Source organism: Bubalus bubalis, chromosome 8 (assembly GCF_019923935.1).
Source record: "Bubalus bubalis isolate 160015118507 breed Murrah chromosome 8, NDDB_SH_1, whole genome shotgun sequence".
NCBI lineage: Eukaryota > Metazoa > Chordata > Mammalia > Artiodactyla > Bovidae > Bubalus > Bubalus bubalis.
Window position 1 is genome coordinate 50,678,591 of NC_059164.1, and position 18,360 is coordinate 50,696,950.

Below are 18,360 nucleotides of genomic sequence, written 5' to 3' on the forward strand. Positions count from 1 at the left end.
TGATAAGGTTGCATCATTCCATTAATTAACCATGTTCACTTTTTTATTGTGCCATAAATACTGTTGAGACGTTTTCTTCTCTGTGTCATATATACTCCCTCTCTTTAAACGATCTTTTTTTCCCCCACTTACAGGCTTTAACATGGGCAGCACGTCAGGGTCATAAAAATGTAGTTTTGAAGTTGCTTGAACTTGGAGCTAATAAAATGATACAAACCAAAGATGGAAAGACACCAAGTGAAATTGCAAAAAGAAATAAACATCTAGAGGTATCCTGTTATTTAGCTAATTTTTTTTAGTTTACATTATTGTTTGTAAAACTTTTGTATGATTTTGTTAGAACTCACTACTATAATAATAATTTATCTATTATTAAATGTTTCAGTATGTAATTTTTTCTCAGTCAGATAATGAAAACTTTAGTTTACTAGAGTATTTATCTTTTTACTAAATAAGAGGCATTTATAATGTGGTAATTTAAAAGCTATATAAAGGGATAATAAAGTCTTATCTGGCCCTAGAAATAAAATTGTTAACAGACTATTTAAACATTTCCAACTGATTTTCAAAAATTAATTAATTTTCAAAAATTAGTGTATTGACATGGCTAGTAAAATTTCAAAATTTGCATATGTAAACTACTGTTTTTAATTTTAATTAACACATATTAGACAATTTAAAAATTAAATCCTTTGAACTACATTTACTCCTACATTTGACAAGGTATATAGTAAAGTAATAACATGTGGGTATATGATTTACTGTCATTCAGATAATAAAGTCAATAGTAAATATTTGCCATACATTAAATAATTTTATTGATATAAACTTTTGGTCTAAATATGAAAGCTTTCAGCCAAAGGTCTGTAATTTCTAAGCAAGGATCAAATATAGTATAACTCTAAATCTAAGTTATATAGTTCAAGATCTTCTAAAACTGAGTTTCTGATTTTAGAAGCTTATGACATTCCAAAGTTTCCACCATACAGTAATCAGACCATGTCATTTTTATTGCATGTAAAATAACTTCCTCTATTTTAAAGCAGCCTATAAACATGCCTATCATTTTATAATCATATCTACATTTCCAATATTATTCTGGTGTAAGTGCTAATCACTGAAGCCCTGTGAGACTTTAAAAAGAAATTTACAGTTTTTCTCCTAAGCTTTGAAAACTTTTCATTAATATACTGCATTACTAAATTTAGGGTGGATGATACTGAATTTGACATACTAAGAAATCTATGAATATCAAAGATTATTTTGAGTCATAAATTGTTTCCTGAAGTGAGATTTGATTTTGTATCTTGACTGATTATGTGACTTAACCTTAACTTACTAAAAAGTTAGAACTAAGAAGTTTTCAAAAACTAAGGAATTTCACATCTCTTTAAGGTGTACAGTTGAGGTTTATGTACCTTAGTCATGCTTCTTACTTTCTCTCTGTTTAATAATGTATTTAAAATACTACCTGAGTACTTAGTCTTTCTGACTTAACTTACCAAAATGGAATTTTTAGTTTTGTTTTATATTTTGTTGAAAATATTATTAGTTACTATCTTGCTTTGTTTTTATAACTTTTTCAGATCTTCAATTTTCTTTCCTTGACTTTAAATCCTTTGGAAGGAAAGCTTCACCAGCTAACTAAAGAAGAGTCTATTTGTAAACTGTTGAGAACAGATTCTGATAAAGAAAAAGATCACATATTTAGGTAACAGCATGTTTTTGTTCAATACCTATAAATGAGTAAAAATTGTGTGTTTTTATTACTTATAGTAAAGTGATGATATTTGAAATGTACAATATTTTAAACTTTTACAAGTATTTTAAAATACTGCTTAGAAATGTATGAATTTTAAGTGTTTGGTTCTCCAGAATTTTAGAAAAGTTTTATATATATATATATGTATTAACAGTAAAGAGAATTATTTTTTACTTTAAATAAAATATCAACAATACAGTTTATTTCTAAAAGGTTCTAAGGTTATAGTTTTGTTAGTGTTCAAACTAGATTGCACTTTGCTTTCTAATTCTTTACAGCAGATTTCTGATTTTATAAGCTAAAAATAAAAATACTTTTCCCCCCTCCCCAAACACAGTTGTTCAATACATGGTCACAACATTATTCTCTACTTACCTACATTTTAAAATTGTTAGTAAATTTTTACTTCCTGAAATTAAAGAGATTTTCATGTCCAGAGCTCTTATAAAGAATAGTTTCCCCATGAACATTCTGGGGGTTGGGGATGCTGACCATCCCCCTTGGAAAGTCTGTATTCACGGTTCCTCCACATCTGCATTTCCACATCCATGAATTCACATCCATGACTGTATGCTACTGTAGTATTTACTATTGAAAAAGATCCAAAAAAAAAAAAAGAAAAAGATCCATGTATAAGTGGACCTGCACAGTCCAAACCATGTTGTTCCAGGGTTCATTGTATAAATATTGGCAAATATTTTCCTTCTTAGGAAAGATGCGTTTCATTTTACTATCACCATTTTCTCTGTTTACTTAAATCTTCATTCAAGAAACATTTCTTATTCCTTTGTATAATATAGATCAAATTTGCAAATATAGGCATATTTCAGAGATATGGGTGTACAGTTCCAGACTACCACAATAAAGCAAATATCATAATAAAGTGAGTTACACAGATTTACAAGTCATATTTACACTGTACTGTAGCCCAGGTGGCACTATTGGTAAAGAATCTACCTGCCAGCACAGGAGACCTAAGAGATATGGGTTCAGTCCCTGGGTTGGGAAGATCCCCTGGAGGAAGGGAGGGCATGGCACGGCAGCCCACTCTAGTATTCTTGCCTGGAGAATTCCATGGACGGGAAGCCTGGCAGGCTACAGTCCATAGGGTTGCAAAGAGTTGGACACGACTGAAGCGACTTAGCACATATGCACGTAGTCTATTAAAGTGTGCAATAGCATTCTGTCTACAAAAACAATGTGAAAAAAGTGAAAGTGTTAGTCACTCAGTGGTGTCTGACTCTTTGTGACCCTGTGGACCGTAGCCTGCTAGGCTCCTTGGTCCATGGAATTCTCCAGATAGAAATACTGGAGTGGGTAGCCATTCCCTGACCCAGGGGTTGAACCCGGGTTTCCTGCATTGCTGGCAGATTCTTTACCATCTGAGCTACCAGGGCCCCACAAAAACAATGTACACGTATTAATTTCAAATGCTTTATTTCTAAAAAATGGTAACCATCATCTGAGCCTTCAGCAAGTTGTAATAGCAATACCAAAGATCACCATAACAAACATAATAATAATGAGAAAGTTTGAAATATTTCATGTATTACAAAGTGTGACACAGATACACAAAATGAGCAAATGCCATTGAAGAAATGGCACTAATAGACTTGATTGACAGAGGGTTGCCACAGACCTTCAGTTTATAAAAAACAAATGTTTGCAAGTAAAGCAATAAAGTAAAGCACAATAAAACAAGGTATACCTGTATATTCTACATAGACTCAATCATTCTTATTCTCTTTTGTACATTAAAATATATATTTATTATTTGTACACTTATAGTCTGTTCTGAAATTGACATTGCTATAACTGTGTATAGTTCATATACAGCATTTGGAGATCTGGAAATATTTTTACATGGTCTTGGACTTGAACATATGACAGATTTATTGAAGGTAAGATTTTGTATGAACTACAATGAACTGTGTATGCATGTTTAGTTATTAACATAACATTAAATTAATATAACATTAATTCATAAGCATGCTTATAAAAGAGTGACAGATGCACTTTTCTCCATAACTTATAGTACATCCCATTTTAAACTTGAAAGCATTTTGAAAATGTATTATAAAAATTTACAGAAATTAGAATCAGGCTCTTACCCACTGCTCGTAGCTTTGCAGAACTCCATGTACATCTGTGCCCTTAGTGTGTTTTTGCAATTGCCGATCTTCCTGTATAGAATATTAGGAGCAGCAAGATTTTAAACCAAACAAACCTGGTATGGGATTCTTGCTCTAATGATTGTTAACGGAAATGTGTTACTTAAATCTCTTTTTTTTCCATAAGAATGGTAATACCTAGTGTAGAAGTGTCATAGATATTAAATTAGATCATATGACAAGCACTGTTGTAGGTATTTTAAGCCTGCATTATGGAGTTTGCATCAATGACAGTTCTCAGCCATTTAGCTGATGCTGCAGCAGTAAAGCACTATTTTAGATAGGCTCTCCCTAGGAATATGCACATTTGATTAGGTTGTTTGTTTAGAATTGGGTTTCATTGTACAATCTTGAAACTTCCTATTTGAGAATTATTTAATAAAACTAAATGTTATTGATTATTAAATCTTATACAATTATAAATTTAAACTACTCATAAAACATCAGATCAGATCAGATCAGTCGCTCAGTCGTGTCCGACTCTTTGCGACCCCATGAATCGCAGCACGCCAGGCCTCCCTGTCCATCATCAACTCCCGGAGTTCACTGAGACTCATATCCATGGAGTCAGTGATGCCATCCAGCCATCTCATCCTCTGTCGTCCCCTTCTCCTCTTGCCCCCAATCCCTCCCAGCACCAGAGTCCTTTCCAATGAGTCAGCTCTTCACATGAGGTGGCCAAAGTACTGGAGTTTCAGCTTTAGCATCATTCCTTCCAAAGAAATCCCAGGGCTGATCTCCTTCAGAAATAGAGCTATTTATATAAGCAAGTAAGTATGTATGCTTTTTAGGTCATTATACATATTATTACACTTACTACTATCTACCCAGTAATATAGCTGTAACCTGCGTATGCTGTCTCCTCTAGAAAGTTGAAAGTTGTGTGGGAGGGTAGCATATACCTGACTTACTTATGTGTATACTTGCCTACTTCCCCTTCCACTATTTCATTTATATTGAAGGTGGCATTTTTTTCCTTTCCTACAGGAAAGGGAAATAACTTTAAGACATCTTTTGACCATGAGGAAAGATGAGCTTGCAAAGGTTAGTATCAATTTCAAAAACCCCAGACATTAATATTTTGGATCATTTCATTTTATATTTTAAAAATCTTACAGCTGTAGACTGTGAGTTATCTTTTGCTAGGTTCCTCATTAGATATGCTTATGGATAACCATATCTAAAATTTTCTATTATAGTATTAATTTGCCTCAATATTTTGAAGACTTAAAGTTGGTATTTTTTTCCTTCGTATTAGTTAAGACATCTCAACTAAAACTGATGCTCTGTTTCTAAATATGAAATAGATTTATAAAACTATATAAAACAGATTACTCAGAGATAAGAGGTGATTTTTTAATACATGGGGGCATAAAAATGTATTGTTCAAATATTGCCTTTTGCTAGGTTCTCAAATGATCAGTTATTTTGCCATCAAGTATTATTAGTAACAATTTGAAAATAGCTGTGGGAAACATCAAAGATACTTTAATACATAGGATAATAAAAAGGAATGATCTCCCTGTATGAACACATTGAAAACTTGAAATCTTCAGCATCACTGAAAATCAAACCATACTACATAGCTCAATCCAGGATAGAAAATTTAGTTAATACTAAAGGTAGAACACAGGCAAAAGGAAGACTTAGTTTTCACTTAATCACTGATAATATTTTGTAGGAAAAATTATTTTAGTATGATTTTCTGGAAAGTTTATATTGTATATTAAAATCTAGTCATTTGTTTTAGAATCCATCACATTGTTATATAATGTAAAAAACTGACTGTAGTCACTATGTATCTAAATATTTTAATGATGTAACTTTGTCAGTCCAATTACAAGCAAATTTGTATATTTTTCAGTATGATTTTTTTCAATATGCATTTTCAAGATGAGAATTAATCAGGTAGATCTTGTTCAGTAATTTCAAATTTTATACCAGTATGACTACCTTGGGGCTTCCCTTGTGGCTCAGCTGGTTAAAGAATCCTCCTGCAATGCTGGAGACCTGGGTTTGATCCCTAAGTTGGGAAGATCCCCTGGAGAAGGGAAAGGCTACCCACTCCAGTATACTGGCCTGGCGAATTCCATGGACTGTATAGTCCATGGGGTCGCAAAGAGTCGGACTCAACTGAGCAACTTTCACTTCACTTCTTCATGACTACCTTACTGCACCTTGAAATCATTTCTGCTTAGAATGGAATTACCAGTAGAGATCAGCAGAAAATTATGGCTGCCCTTAAAGAACTTGAAGTAGAAGAGATAAAATTTGGAGAATTACCTGAAGTCGCAAAGTTGGAAATCAGGTAAAGTTAACTTATTGGTTTACATTAATACTGTTTAGAACCACCTTTCCTTTTCAGGTGAATTTTGATAATGTCTGAGTTATTTTACTTGATACCATCATTTTTCCAGAGATATGGGTAGTTCATTTTGCTGTATACTGTGTTCTGAGATAGAAAGTACTTTACAAGGCAGGTTTTACCAATACCAAGAAGCAAAACAGTGCATTTTCTTAATTCACATAGAAACATTTTTGTTTTATTTTTTCATTGCATTTTGTTAAACAAGCTATTTAAAAGATCTTGCAGTTTTCATGGTGTAGCTCCTACTCTCTTTAAATCATTTAAGTCTCAAGTTGAAAATTTAAAAGTAATATTTTTGCTTATGGCAATAAAAATGCATTTCTCATGTAACTCAGCTCTATTTTCAGCCTTAATGATTTATGAAATTATGTTATCAATATATAAAGTTCCTTTTTAATATTATAAACTTGTCAAGCACTGATTATTAGTAATATTAGTAATTAAAATTATCTTGAAAATAATAGTTTGATTTTTTTAACATATTTCACAATATTAAATGATTTTTTTAACTTTTATTTGAATTAATTATAGATTCACAAGAAATTGCAGAGAAGTATAGGAATGTTCTATGCACCCTTCTTCACCCATTCTTACCTGGTCTTAATATCTTGCCTAACTATAGTACACTAACAAAACCAGAAAACTGACATTGATATAATTTACATAGCTTATTTGTATTTCACTAGTTATACTTGTGCTCATTTGTGTGTGTGTGTATGTAGCTCTGTGCAATTTTATCATGTGTGTAGCTTCACATAACCACTGCCGCAATCAATATACTTAACATACCATCACCACAAGGCTACCTCGTACTACCCCTTCATAACTCCCCCACCTCTCCCCCATCCCTAAAACTAGCAATCAATAATTTGTTATCCATCTTTATAAAGATGTTATATCATGAACATTATATAAATTAAATGTAGTCATATAGAATTTTTCCATTTTTAAAATTTTTATTTTAATTGGAGGCTAATTACTTTACAATATTATGGTGGTTTTTGCCATACATTCACATGAATTAGCCATGGGTGTACATGTGTTCCCCATCCTGACCCTCCCTGCCCCCTCCCTTCCCATCCCATCTCTCAGGGTCATTCCAGTGCACCAGCCCTGAGCACCCTGCCTCATGCATCGGACCTGGAGTATTTTTCCATTTTTGTTTGTCTTTTTTTTTTTTTAATATATCAGGTTCATCCAAGTTATATGCTATAAAATATAAAAGTGCAGGAGTAGCATCACTAGTGTAGCCTGCCTAAAACTAACATTGCAACTATGAGAAACATTAATTAAACACAGGAATAGTAAGTTTCCATACCATTTTAGAATTCAGAGAAGTCTTCTAGTGAATAATTTAGATGATCCAGATTTCTTTAAAAATGTTACTGAAAAATTATTTCCCTTTCTCTAACTATACCTCCTTATAACAAGATGATCTATATTCAAAATAATGTCTCATCACTGTTTAAAAATAACCACAACTCTTGAATATGTAAGTACATTGTGAAGGATTTCAGTTGTGATGATGACTTAAATGAGAAAACCTTGAATCTTTTTGTTCACTGTCTTTACTTTTTTAATGTATTGCTTCTATGAAGGAATATTCTAAGTTCTACATGACTGAATTGCAAATTAAAATTTTAATATAATTTATTTATAGGATGTCAGAGTTGCCTCTATGAATTTTCACTGTGAGGCTTAATAGATTTAAAGAATGTATAGAATCCTGAATGGTTCACATATTACAACTGCTAAATTTTTTAAAAAATAAAACTAGCAGACATATATTTCAGGAATTTGACCTTGTTATTAAATCACAGACTTTGTTTACATGCTGTTATGGAAAAGGTTTTACTTTCCATTTGTTCAGAGTCATTCTTTAAAGAAGAAATTAGTCATCAAGTCATAAGAAAACTAACAGCAGGAAAAGTTGAACTGATTGATTATAATCTTCTGGTAATGTGACTTTAACAATTTAGCTACTGATTTGTTTTAAAATAATTTTCTTCTCTGTGTTCAATTTTATAGTCTGTTACAAGAATACACATGCACAGTACTTTTACTTTCTTCTACAGTTAGCCTTAGTATGTTTTCAGAATTAGAGAATGCAATTTAAAAATACCATTTCATTACTACTTTGAGATATTTTTTTGAACAGAAATAACTAAGTTTCACCCATGTCTTGACATTTTCAGCAGTTTCTGCCCAAACCTTTTCTCCAAGCCTGATATCTACTTGAATGTATCAAAGGCATCTCAAAATTATGCCTGCTTAGAAAATGATTTCTCCTTCAAAAAAAAAAAACTGTATAGATGCAAATTTTCACATAAAAATACATTGTTCACATCTATGATTTATAACTATTCCAAACTTGGAAACTCCAAATATTTAAGTGGATGGTTGGATTACATTACATCAATATAATTATTTTATTCTGTCGCTTAAATTATTTTGAGACTTAATGTCATGGAAAAATACTCATAGTAATAGAAAAGACAAATATAAAATGGAGTGTGAGTTATAATGCCAGTTGTATGTATGCATATGAGAATACTTAGTTCCCTTATAATATTCTGGAAGAAAATAATACCAGTCATTATATTTGTGTGATTAAAGTATTGGTTATTTTAATTTTTCCAGATAGTCTACAGTGAGCACATGGGTCTTCCATTTGGAGTATCTATATTTTGGTAGAAAATGGATACAAGTTTTATGTATGGCTGATTCCCTTCACTGTTCATCTGAAACTATCACAACATTGTCTGTTAATCGACTATACCCAAATACAAAACAAACTGTATAAAGTATATATTTTGTCCACATCCTTAACTTCAACATTTTTAAATGTGGCCTATTGTTTCAGTCAACTTATACTTTTTGTGCTGCAGTAACAAATAACTTCTAAATCTAAATTGACTTACAGTAACAAAATTTATTTCTTGATCAGAAATATGATGTGATCCATCTATATCATGGATCAGCTGCAGTGAATCTCTTCCTTATTATTCTGCCAATAGGCTGGAGAAACAGCCCCACCTCAGATATGCCACTCTTGTGGCAAAGGGAAAAGAGAGGTGGCAGAGCCAGTCAGTGGCTCTTAGAGCATCTGTTCAAAAATGACACAGTCACTTCCAGTCATATTTTATTTGCAAAAGCAAGTCATTGGCCAAGCCTCATGTCTTTGGGACATGAAATGTAATTCTCTGGCAGAGAGAGGCCTGGTAGTATCTCGCTCAGTAGAAAGAGACATGACAATTTGATCAAATAATATAGTCTTCCATACCTATGCCATATCTGCTTATCTGGAATTCTTTAAATAAGCTCAAAATTATCAGGCATTCCATCTAAAGGTATGTAGGTTGTACAGCTCTAGGGTGGGGGCTGGGCATCCATTCCATTCACACAGTGATGATAAGAGGCATAAAAGTTGTGTTTTTTATAACTTGCCTATCCATATTCAGTAGCCCTGAAAATTATACATCACAAGAAAGGTATATATTTGCCTTTCATTCATTAAGACTATGTAATTTTGTTTATAATAGTATTTGCTTATTTCAACTGTGGTCCTATTGTATTAGAATTTGTGTGAGTTTTTATTATAATAGATACCACTAAGTAACACTCCAGAAAAGTCATCTTGCAGATTCATCAACTCTTGATATTAATCATCTTCCTAATTTTTGTCATTCCACTGGAACATAACGTCTTATTTTTATTATAATTCCATGTTTATTATCCATTTAAATATTCATTTTTTCCTTTTCTTTGAGTTACCTATTATCCTTTCTATTAGCTTGTGTTAGTTTCTTTGTAGATTTCACAATAAGTTGGCTTCTGTCTTTGAAACTAATCTAGTCATCAATGTCTCTTTATTGTCAGAACTAGTGGATTAATCCTGATGATTTAACATGCTTGACTTTTTCTCTCCATCTTGAATCTGTTCCATTCTTTACCTTTCATAATAGAAATTACTCCTGATTTTCTTTTTCTCAGGCTACTTTTACTTTGATAGCTTTTTTTACACCCTTATCAATTTGCCCCTCTTCACAATATGTATCTTTTTTCTTGGTGGCCTTCTCCATGATCATTGTTTTGATTTCCATTGGTTAGCAAATTATAGACACTTCTAATACTTCTGTTGTTTGTGCCTATATTCACTGTTGAAGGTAATACTGAAATTCTTTTAGAGGTTAGTGAAAATAAAGATGTAATTTTTCCCCATATAAGTTCACCAGATCCCTGAATTCTTTGTAACCTCATGAGTCAGTCTGTGGACCCCAGGATAAGTACCTGCAAGACTGATATTTTCTACTACTTACTGATCACTGCACCTACATGACTCATATCATTGCCCTCATCAACATTATTAAGTTTGTTTGAATGCCATCTATGTACTAGATTAAATACTATGTGCTTTTCATATAGTATCTCCTAAGTCCTCCTTCCCTGGTGGTCAGCTAGTAAAGAATCCACCTGCAATGCAATTCCTGGATTGGGAAGATCCCCTGGAGAAGGGATAGACGACCCATTCCAGTATTCTGGCCTGGAGAATTCCATGAACTATAGTCCATGGGGTTGCAAAGAGTCAGACACAACTGAGCGACTTTCACTTTTCAGTCCTCCTGACAGTCCTATTATCTCAGTTCTAGAGATATGGCAATATTTGGCTGAAGATTAGGTTTGCCTGAGGTCATAAAGCTATGGAAGCTGTATTCAAACTCAGGGTTTCCTGATGCTAGAGTCTATATTCTTAATTATTATGCTATATATATTGTTTCCTCTTTACCCCACTTATTTCTTTACTACCCACCCCCAAATTCACTTCCCTGCTTGGTAGTGCCATTTTCCACTGAAACCAAGGAAGTTAGAATCACCCTAGACCGTTCCTTTCCTTTTACATGCAGTCCACCAAGTTTTTCGGTTTATTCTCCTGAACATTTCTTAAACTATCTCCTAATTATTCTCTATACTTCCACTTTTGTTTTCCTTTTAATCCACACCATACCCCAAATAAATTCTCATGCAGAAGTCTGATTTTCTACTTCCTTGTTTAAAGTCCCTTAGTAACTGTACATTATCCAGAAAATAATATTCCATTCCTTAGCATGTCACAAAATTTCCTTAAATAAATGATCCCATATAACCTCTTTTTTTACAACTTTCACATGATTGTGCTTTAGTTATACTTTGGAGACCTCCTAACCCCATAGTTCCACACCTGCTATTCTCTCCATCCAGAATCTCTTCTCTTCCTATGTACTTGACAAGCTTATTTTTCAGCTCCAGACTCAGTTCAAGTATGAACTCTCTGAAACGTTACTAAATCCCTATTCCCAGTTATGTTGTTGTTACAGCCCTGCGGACTGTAGCCCTCTGGTCTCCTGTGTACACAGGATTTCTCAGGCAAGAGTATTGGAGTGGGTTACCATTTCCTTCTCCAAGGGATCTGATCTTCCTGACCCAAGGATCAGACTCCACGTATCCTATTTCTCCTGCATTGCCAGGAGGATTCTTTACCATTGAGCCACCAAGGAAGACGCCTCATTCCAACTTATGCTAGGTTCATTATCTCTTGAATTTTAGATATCTCAACTGTAAACTACTGTTAATAACATATACCTTACAGGAGCTGTTGGAAGGAATTTAAAAAATAATAAATGTAAAATCAAATGCAGTGCCTTCACATAATAGACACTCAAATACTGGGACTTTTATGTTCCTTCTTCATATGTCCCTGTGAATAATTAGGTTATAATAGTAGGTCTGCCTCTCATCCTGAACTTTGAGATCTTCAAGATTGGACACTTGGTTTCCTTTGTATGCTTAATGTCTTATTTCATCTGCTAATACAAATTTACTATTCTACAGATACTTTTTAAAGAATATAATAAATGTTATGACTCAACAGTGAATAACTAGCTAAGTAAAATGGAGTAAATTGTTCATATCAGTGATTCCTATTTGTTTATTTCCTCTCTTTAGTGGTGATGAGTTCCTCAACTTTCTTCTGAAATTAAACAAACAGTGTGGCCACTTAATAACAGCTGTACAGAACATTATTACCGAGTTGCCTGTAAATTCTCACAAGGTATTCTACAAAAATTATTAAGTGAAGAAAAGTATAAATGCAAATAACTACAGATAAGTTAATGATAATTCAGTAAATAATAATGATCTAGTAAAACTGTATCTTCTACAGAATCATACAAGAGCTAAATAAGTCAATTTATTTAATACTACTTCTTTTTATATGAAATAATTGAAAAACTAATGTTCCAGCCCTCAAGAAAAGAAATGAGTCAGACCAAAAAGTAAACTGATTTGTGTACTAAACTCACCATTTGTTTTTAAAAGGAATTTAAGTGTTTAAAATATAAAGTGACAGGAGACCCAAGTGAAAGTTGAAATAAAACAGTGTGTTGAGTATTATTAAAAATCATATCAATATAAGGATTTTTTAATGAAAGAAATTTTAAACAGAGAAAGTGTAAGTGACCTGTTAAAGAAAACTTGTTTTGTTTTTTTCATGTGATTTAGTTTTAGCTATTTGTATGTAGTGAAAAATATTTAATGTATTTGTTTTCCAATGATTTTTGTATAACACTGATATGGAAATCATGTCATTATTCAAACCTTCATGACTTTATTTATTCACCATAAATATTATTACTAATATTAGTTTCCATAGTTACATGTACATGTATTTAATAAATGCATTCAGGAAACTGATTCAATTATTTGTATAAAATTACTCAGTTCTTCTGGTGTCAGGATTTACCCTGATTAAAAAATGCTTTTCAGTTATATAATTTAATGTTTCATAGTATTGTATAACTTTTGTGGATATAAAGTTGTGAAAAGTTGTTTCCTGTTGTTTAAAATGTAACTTTTGAAAATATTAACAGATAGTACTAGAATGGGCTTCTCCCCGGAATTTTACTTCAGTTTGTGAAGAACTGGTTAGTAATGTTGAAGATTTGAGTGAAGAGGTCTGCAAGCTAAAAGACTTAATTCAGAAGGTATCTATTTAAAATTTAAAAGGGGAAAAATTATTTCCAGCACAGTATGTTAGACAATGAGGGCTTCCCTGATGGCTCAGATGGTAAAGAATGCTTACAGTGCGGGAGACCTGGGTTTGATCCCTGGGTTGGGAAGATCCCTTGGAGGAGAGCATGGCAACCCACTCCAGTATTCTTTCCTGGAGAATCCCCATGGACAGAGGAGCCTGGCAGGCTACTGTCCATGGGGTTGCAAAGAGTCAGACACCACTGACTAAGCACATGTTAGACAATGAAGCAATTCTGACAAGAGCAACTTAAGTTCTCACTAGACAGATGGGAAAAGGACCATTTCCAAAGAAAGAAATTTACCTAGGAAAGACACTTTGTTGGTCATTAATGAAATGCATACTGAAAGAATAATGATACATCATTTTCATCCTATAAATTAGCAGGAAATGTATTACCCTACTCATTACTGGTTATAGTTCACTAAACTAATATTTTCATGTAAGACTGATGTTAAAACAGCTTTCAAGCACAGTTTAGCAAGATGTAGCAAGGACTCTAAAAATGTTTTTATCTTTCAATAATACTAGTCGAATGATTCCAAAATTGTTCGTACTAGAAGTATAGTATACTAGGAAAATGATTTAATAAATTATGGTATGGCCATTTGTCATAATAGTATGCAGCCAGTTGAAAAATATAATGAAAATCAAATATCAACTTGTTAAAGACAAAATGTTGTATTTCTAATTTTTATTTATGTGTAAATATTAAAAAATTACCAAAAATTAAAGGTTTATTAGCTCTGTTAATGAGGTAGGGTTGTAGATGAAATATTCCTTCTATTTTCTAGACTTTGTATAAAATTGGGTTGGCCAAAAAACTCCTTCAAGGTTTTTCCATATGATGTAACTGAAAAACCCACATGGATTTTTTTGCCAACTCAGTATCTTTTAAATTTAACTTTTTAAGAGTATAGGCTTTTTTTGGTTCTTGTTTCTGTACTCATATAGAAGTATGTATCTTGGTTTAAGGACAGGTGATTTTTCCCCCACTTAAGAAAACTGAGTATATCAAAATCTAAGCTGGTAAAATAGAGAACTCTGTTGAAGGTAGACAATAAAGGAAAACACTTTAACTTTACTAAAGAACTCACTTTGAGTTCTCCAAGTCTAATAAATATATTTGGTATCTAAAAAGTTTTTGTGAAATATCTGATGTGAACATCAGATTATGCATTAAATTTTCATAGTTTCATCCCATAATCATTTAATATTTTCATTAATATTTTATCAAAAAGGTTATTTTCCTCAAAATAACTTTATACATATTCCAGATAATTTGTCATTCTAGCTGTTAACATGGGAGAAGGCAATGGCACCCCACTCCAGTACTCTTGCCTGGAAAATCCCATTGATGGAGGAGCCTGGTGGGCTACAGTCCATGGGGTCACTAAGAGTCGGACACGACTGAACGACTTCACTTTCACTTTTCACTTTCATGCACTGGAGAAGGAAATGGCAACCCACTCCAGTGTTCTTGCCTGGAGAATCCCAGGGATGGGGGAGCCTGGTGGTCTGCCGTCTATGGGGTCGCACAGAGTCGGACACGACTGAGGCGACTTAGCAGCAGCAGCAGCAGCAGCTATTAACATATGTTCAGTCAAAAGGAGTCTTGTTAAAAACTGAGCAGAAAATTGAAGCAAATTCTGCACAATTATAGGAGAATAAAAACATGTAAAATAGGGCAAATGAACAATATAGTTCAAAGTTTTTGTAGACAATAACTTCTTCCCAGAAAAAGTCATCTTAGAAGTTGTGTTATCTCTGACATTTATTCATTCAACAAACTTGAGTGCCTGTTGTATGTCAGGCAACTGTGCTACACATTACTTTTCTAACTATGCTCTCTACTTCTACTTTTGTGTTTCTTTAATCCACTCCACTCCCCAAATAAACCTTCTCATGCAAAAATACGATTTTATACTTTCTGAACTTGATTACAACATGAAAATTATAGCACCATTCATGTTTATTATATCCATCATCCAGAAAAATTGAAGGGAAATGGTATTGATTTTACTTATTAGCATGGTGTTTTTCATGGGGTCCAAGGGAAGTTTGGAAGGATTTATGTAAAACTTTCTGCAAAGCATCAACTTTTCATGTTTAGTGTAAGATATTCCCTAAGACATCTTTGTCTCAGGATTGGTAATTATTTGATTTCTCCAAGATGAACTAAAAACATTTGGAGGGAGAGTAGATAGAGGAGTAAAATGAAATTAGAGAGATCAGATTTTTCCTGAAGGGATGAAAAAATTACTGCTTTCAAGTGTAACTGATTCTAAAACACAAACAATTGAGTCAGGTACAATAATATTTATTTTAATAATGTATACCTATAGAGAAATTTTTCAGCTTTCTTTATCTAAGTGGAAGGTCCTCTACCTTGAATCTATACATTTCTATATAAGGACTAGCCTTGAAAACATATTTATTGGTTCATAATAACAACAGATATAATTCTTTGGGCAGGAAAGTCTTAATTCTGCAGCAAGCTAGTGCATTGGGTTTTTTTAGTCTTAAACAAGCAATAATCACGAAAATAAGATTTTATTAAAAAAACTGTGAGGACTTCCAGGTTTGGGAGTATGCTATCATGCCTGTTAAAGTTACAATATTTTAAGAGTTTACCAATAATAACAAAGGATTTTTTTAAAAAAAGAAACATATGAGCTATCATAGATAAGTATATGGAGGTAACAGAGAGAGGGTGGGAGAGGTCAAGGCCAGACTCTCACACCACATCATTCTCTTTCAAACCAACACACGGACAGGCTCTTGTCAGAAAGGGTCATTCTAAGTAATTGGTTAATAAAAGGAATGACTGTCTCAGGATTCAGTAAATGGAGCATCAGTGTCAAAAAGGAATCTGTTGCTGAATGAAGCCATTTGGAAGCTAGACCAAGAATACAGTATTAATGAGATTGGCATTGAAGTCCATCTTCTACTATAAATTTAAAATTAATTTTGCAGGGTTCTTTAATTAAATATTTACACTGTAGATTTGAGAAGTAGTTATTTTTTCTAAGGTTCAAAGTATTTATGTCACCACTCCAGCACAGGATGTTTCCAGTAAATATCACTCTATAAATGTGCCTGATTCTTTTTATCTTTCAAGGATCTTCTGGTTTCTGCTTGTTCTCCCTCTTCTGCCTCTCCCCCAACAAACTATCTTCTCCACACGGCCCCCGCCCCCGCCCCCCACCACCACACACACACACACACACACACACACAAAGTTGAGGAGACTTCTTTACCAAGAAAGTTCTAATATGGAGATTTAGAAACTGACTGAGTCATGTAATTTCATCACTGGAAAATGCTAAAAAACACTGAAATTTTTGTTAACATTTGTTCCTGCAACTATATTTAAATAAAGGGTTATACTTCTAGCATTAGCATTGAATCTTCTAGTTTTTGTTGAATTTCATGTATTGTAGGTATTCTATAAGAATGGTTTGCTTTTTTTTGTAAGAAGTCAGTTGATATTTAATACAGAAGGAAAAAAAATGATTGTCACTCCTTAAAGGTAGAAACAGAAACTTTGACATTAAAGGAACTTTATCTCTTGACATAAAAACTTGATTTTAAAATGTAGTCATCTGTAGAAGCATTTACTTTTAATGTAAAACTAATAATCTACTATAATTGGATCCTGGTTGAAGGAAAAACTATTTTTTAAGACTTTAAATCTTCCATGGGAATCTTGCATTTAGGTTACATCTAAATCAAGTGAATTAACATGGATATTTTGATACTTTTTAAATCAAAGATATTTTTATTTTCAGTATACTGTACATTAACTCTTCTTTTTTCCATACTAAACATTAGTTACAAAATGAACGAGAAAATGATCCAACTCATATAACGTTAATGGAAGAAGTATCTACATGGAATAGTAGGATTTTGAAGAGGACGGCTATTACAGTATGTGGATTTGGGTTTCTTCTTTTCATCTGCAAGCTAACTTTTCAGAGAAAATAACCCTAATATTTGTTTTGAATAATGTATGTGTTCCTTATTCAAATTACCTAAAAATGTTGCTTTTAACTATTTGTGACACACTGTAACTACCTTTGCCAGTACTCCATAGGAAGAATTATGATAGTATAGAGCAGAATGCTTTTCTTTAAAAAGTGGTTTGTCAGTTTGAATTGAAAATATAATTTGTTATATTTTTATGTTAATTTTGATCAAGCAGTAAATTATAAGGATTTTTAAGTTTGATCCTATCCTATGTAAATCACATTCAAAATAAAAGTTTTATCTAATATTCTTTGACACTTAAAAAAGTATGTTCATTTGTCACAGTAAATCTACAGAATTTGTAAAGTGTTCATAAACAGTAGCTTTCTTTAAGTCTGTGTCTTCCCTTTCCATTATTATGTAGTAAGGACTTTCTTATTTAGTTTTTTTTAGTTATATATCATTATGTAGAAATTATTAATTTGAGAATATTTTAGAGAATGCAGAGTATAGATAAAATGTGAAAATTTTTAATCATTTATTAAAAACAGGAAAAATATTTTAAATGTAAATTTTAAAAAGCAGAAAATTTAGAGTAGTGTGGAAAGCCCAAAGCACATTAGAATTTTTTATGTAGTGTACTTTTGGGAACATATGACATGTACTGCGTGTAACATTCTTGAGGATGGAATGAAAGTGAATGGCATTTGGCATATAATTTCTCATACCAATCTAAAGAAGTAATGCATGATTTCTTTATGAGTTTTTTTTCAAAATCAAAATAATGATATTCAGATTATAAAAGCGAAGAAAAGTCAGGCCTAATTTAGCAGGCAATATAGTAGACTTCAGAGAAGGCAGTGGCTCCCCACCCCAGTACTCTTGCCTGGAAAATCCCATGGACGGAGGAGCCTGGTAGGCTGCAGTCCATGGGGTCGCTAAGAGTCGGACACGACTGAGCGACTTCACTTTCACTTTTCCTTTCATGCATTGGAGAAGGAAATGACAACCCACTCCAGTGTTC

At 32.8% G+C, this 18,360-nt stretch overlaps 1 protein-coding gene across 3 annotated transcripts in view; it reads left to right on the forward strand.

The window, feature by feature from the left end:
- The window catches only part of ASZ1 (ankyrin repeat, SAM and basic leucine zipper domain containing 1), a 74,424-nt gene extending 56,770 nt beyond the window's left edge, over nt 1–17,654 (forward strand). For all 3 annotated transcript variants that reach the window (XM_006065935.4, XM_025291140.3, XM_025291141.3), the window contains 8 exons: nt 135–269; nt 1,587–1,711; nt 3,588–3,663; nt 4,921–4,977; nt 6,132–6,241; nt 12,284–12,389; nt 13,207–13,320; nt 17,202–17,654. In XM_006065935.4, the coding sequence (XP_006065997.3) occupies nt 135–269; nt 1,587–1,711; nt 3,588–3,663; nt 4,921–4,977; nt 6,132–6,241; nt 12,284–12,389; nt 13,207–13,320; nt 17,202–17,354 (876 nt within the window). In that variant the 3' untranslated portion in view covers nt 17,355–17,654. The remainder of the gene's footprint in view (nt 1–134; nt 270–1,586; nt 1,712–3,587; nt 3,664–4,920; nt 4,978–6,131; nt 6,242–12,283; nt 12,390–13,206; nt 13,321–17,201) is intronic.
- The last annotated feature ends 706 nt before the right edge of the window (nt 17,655–18,360 follow it).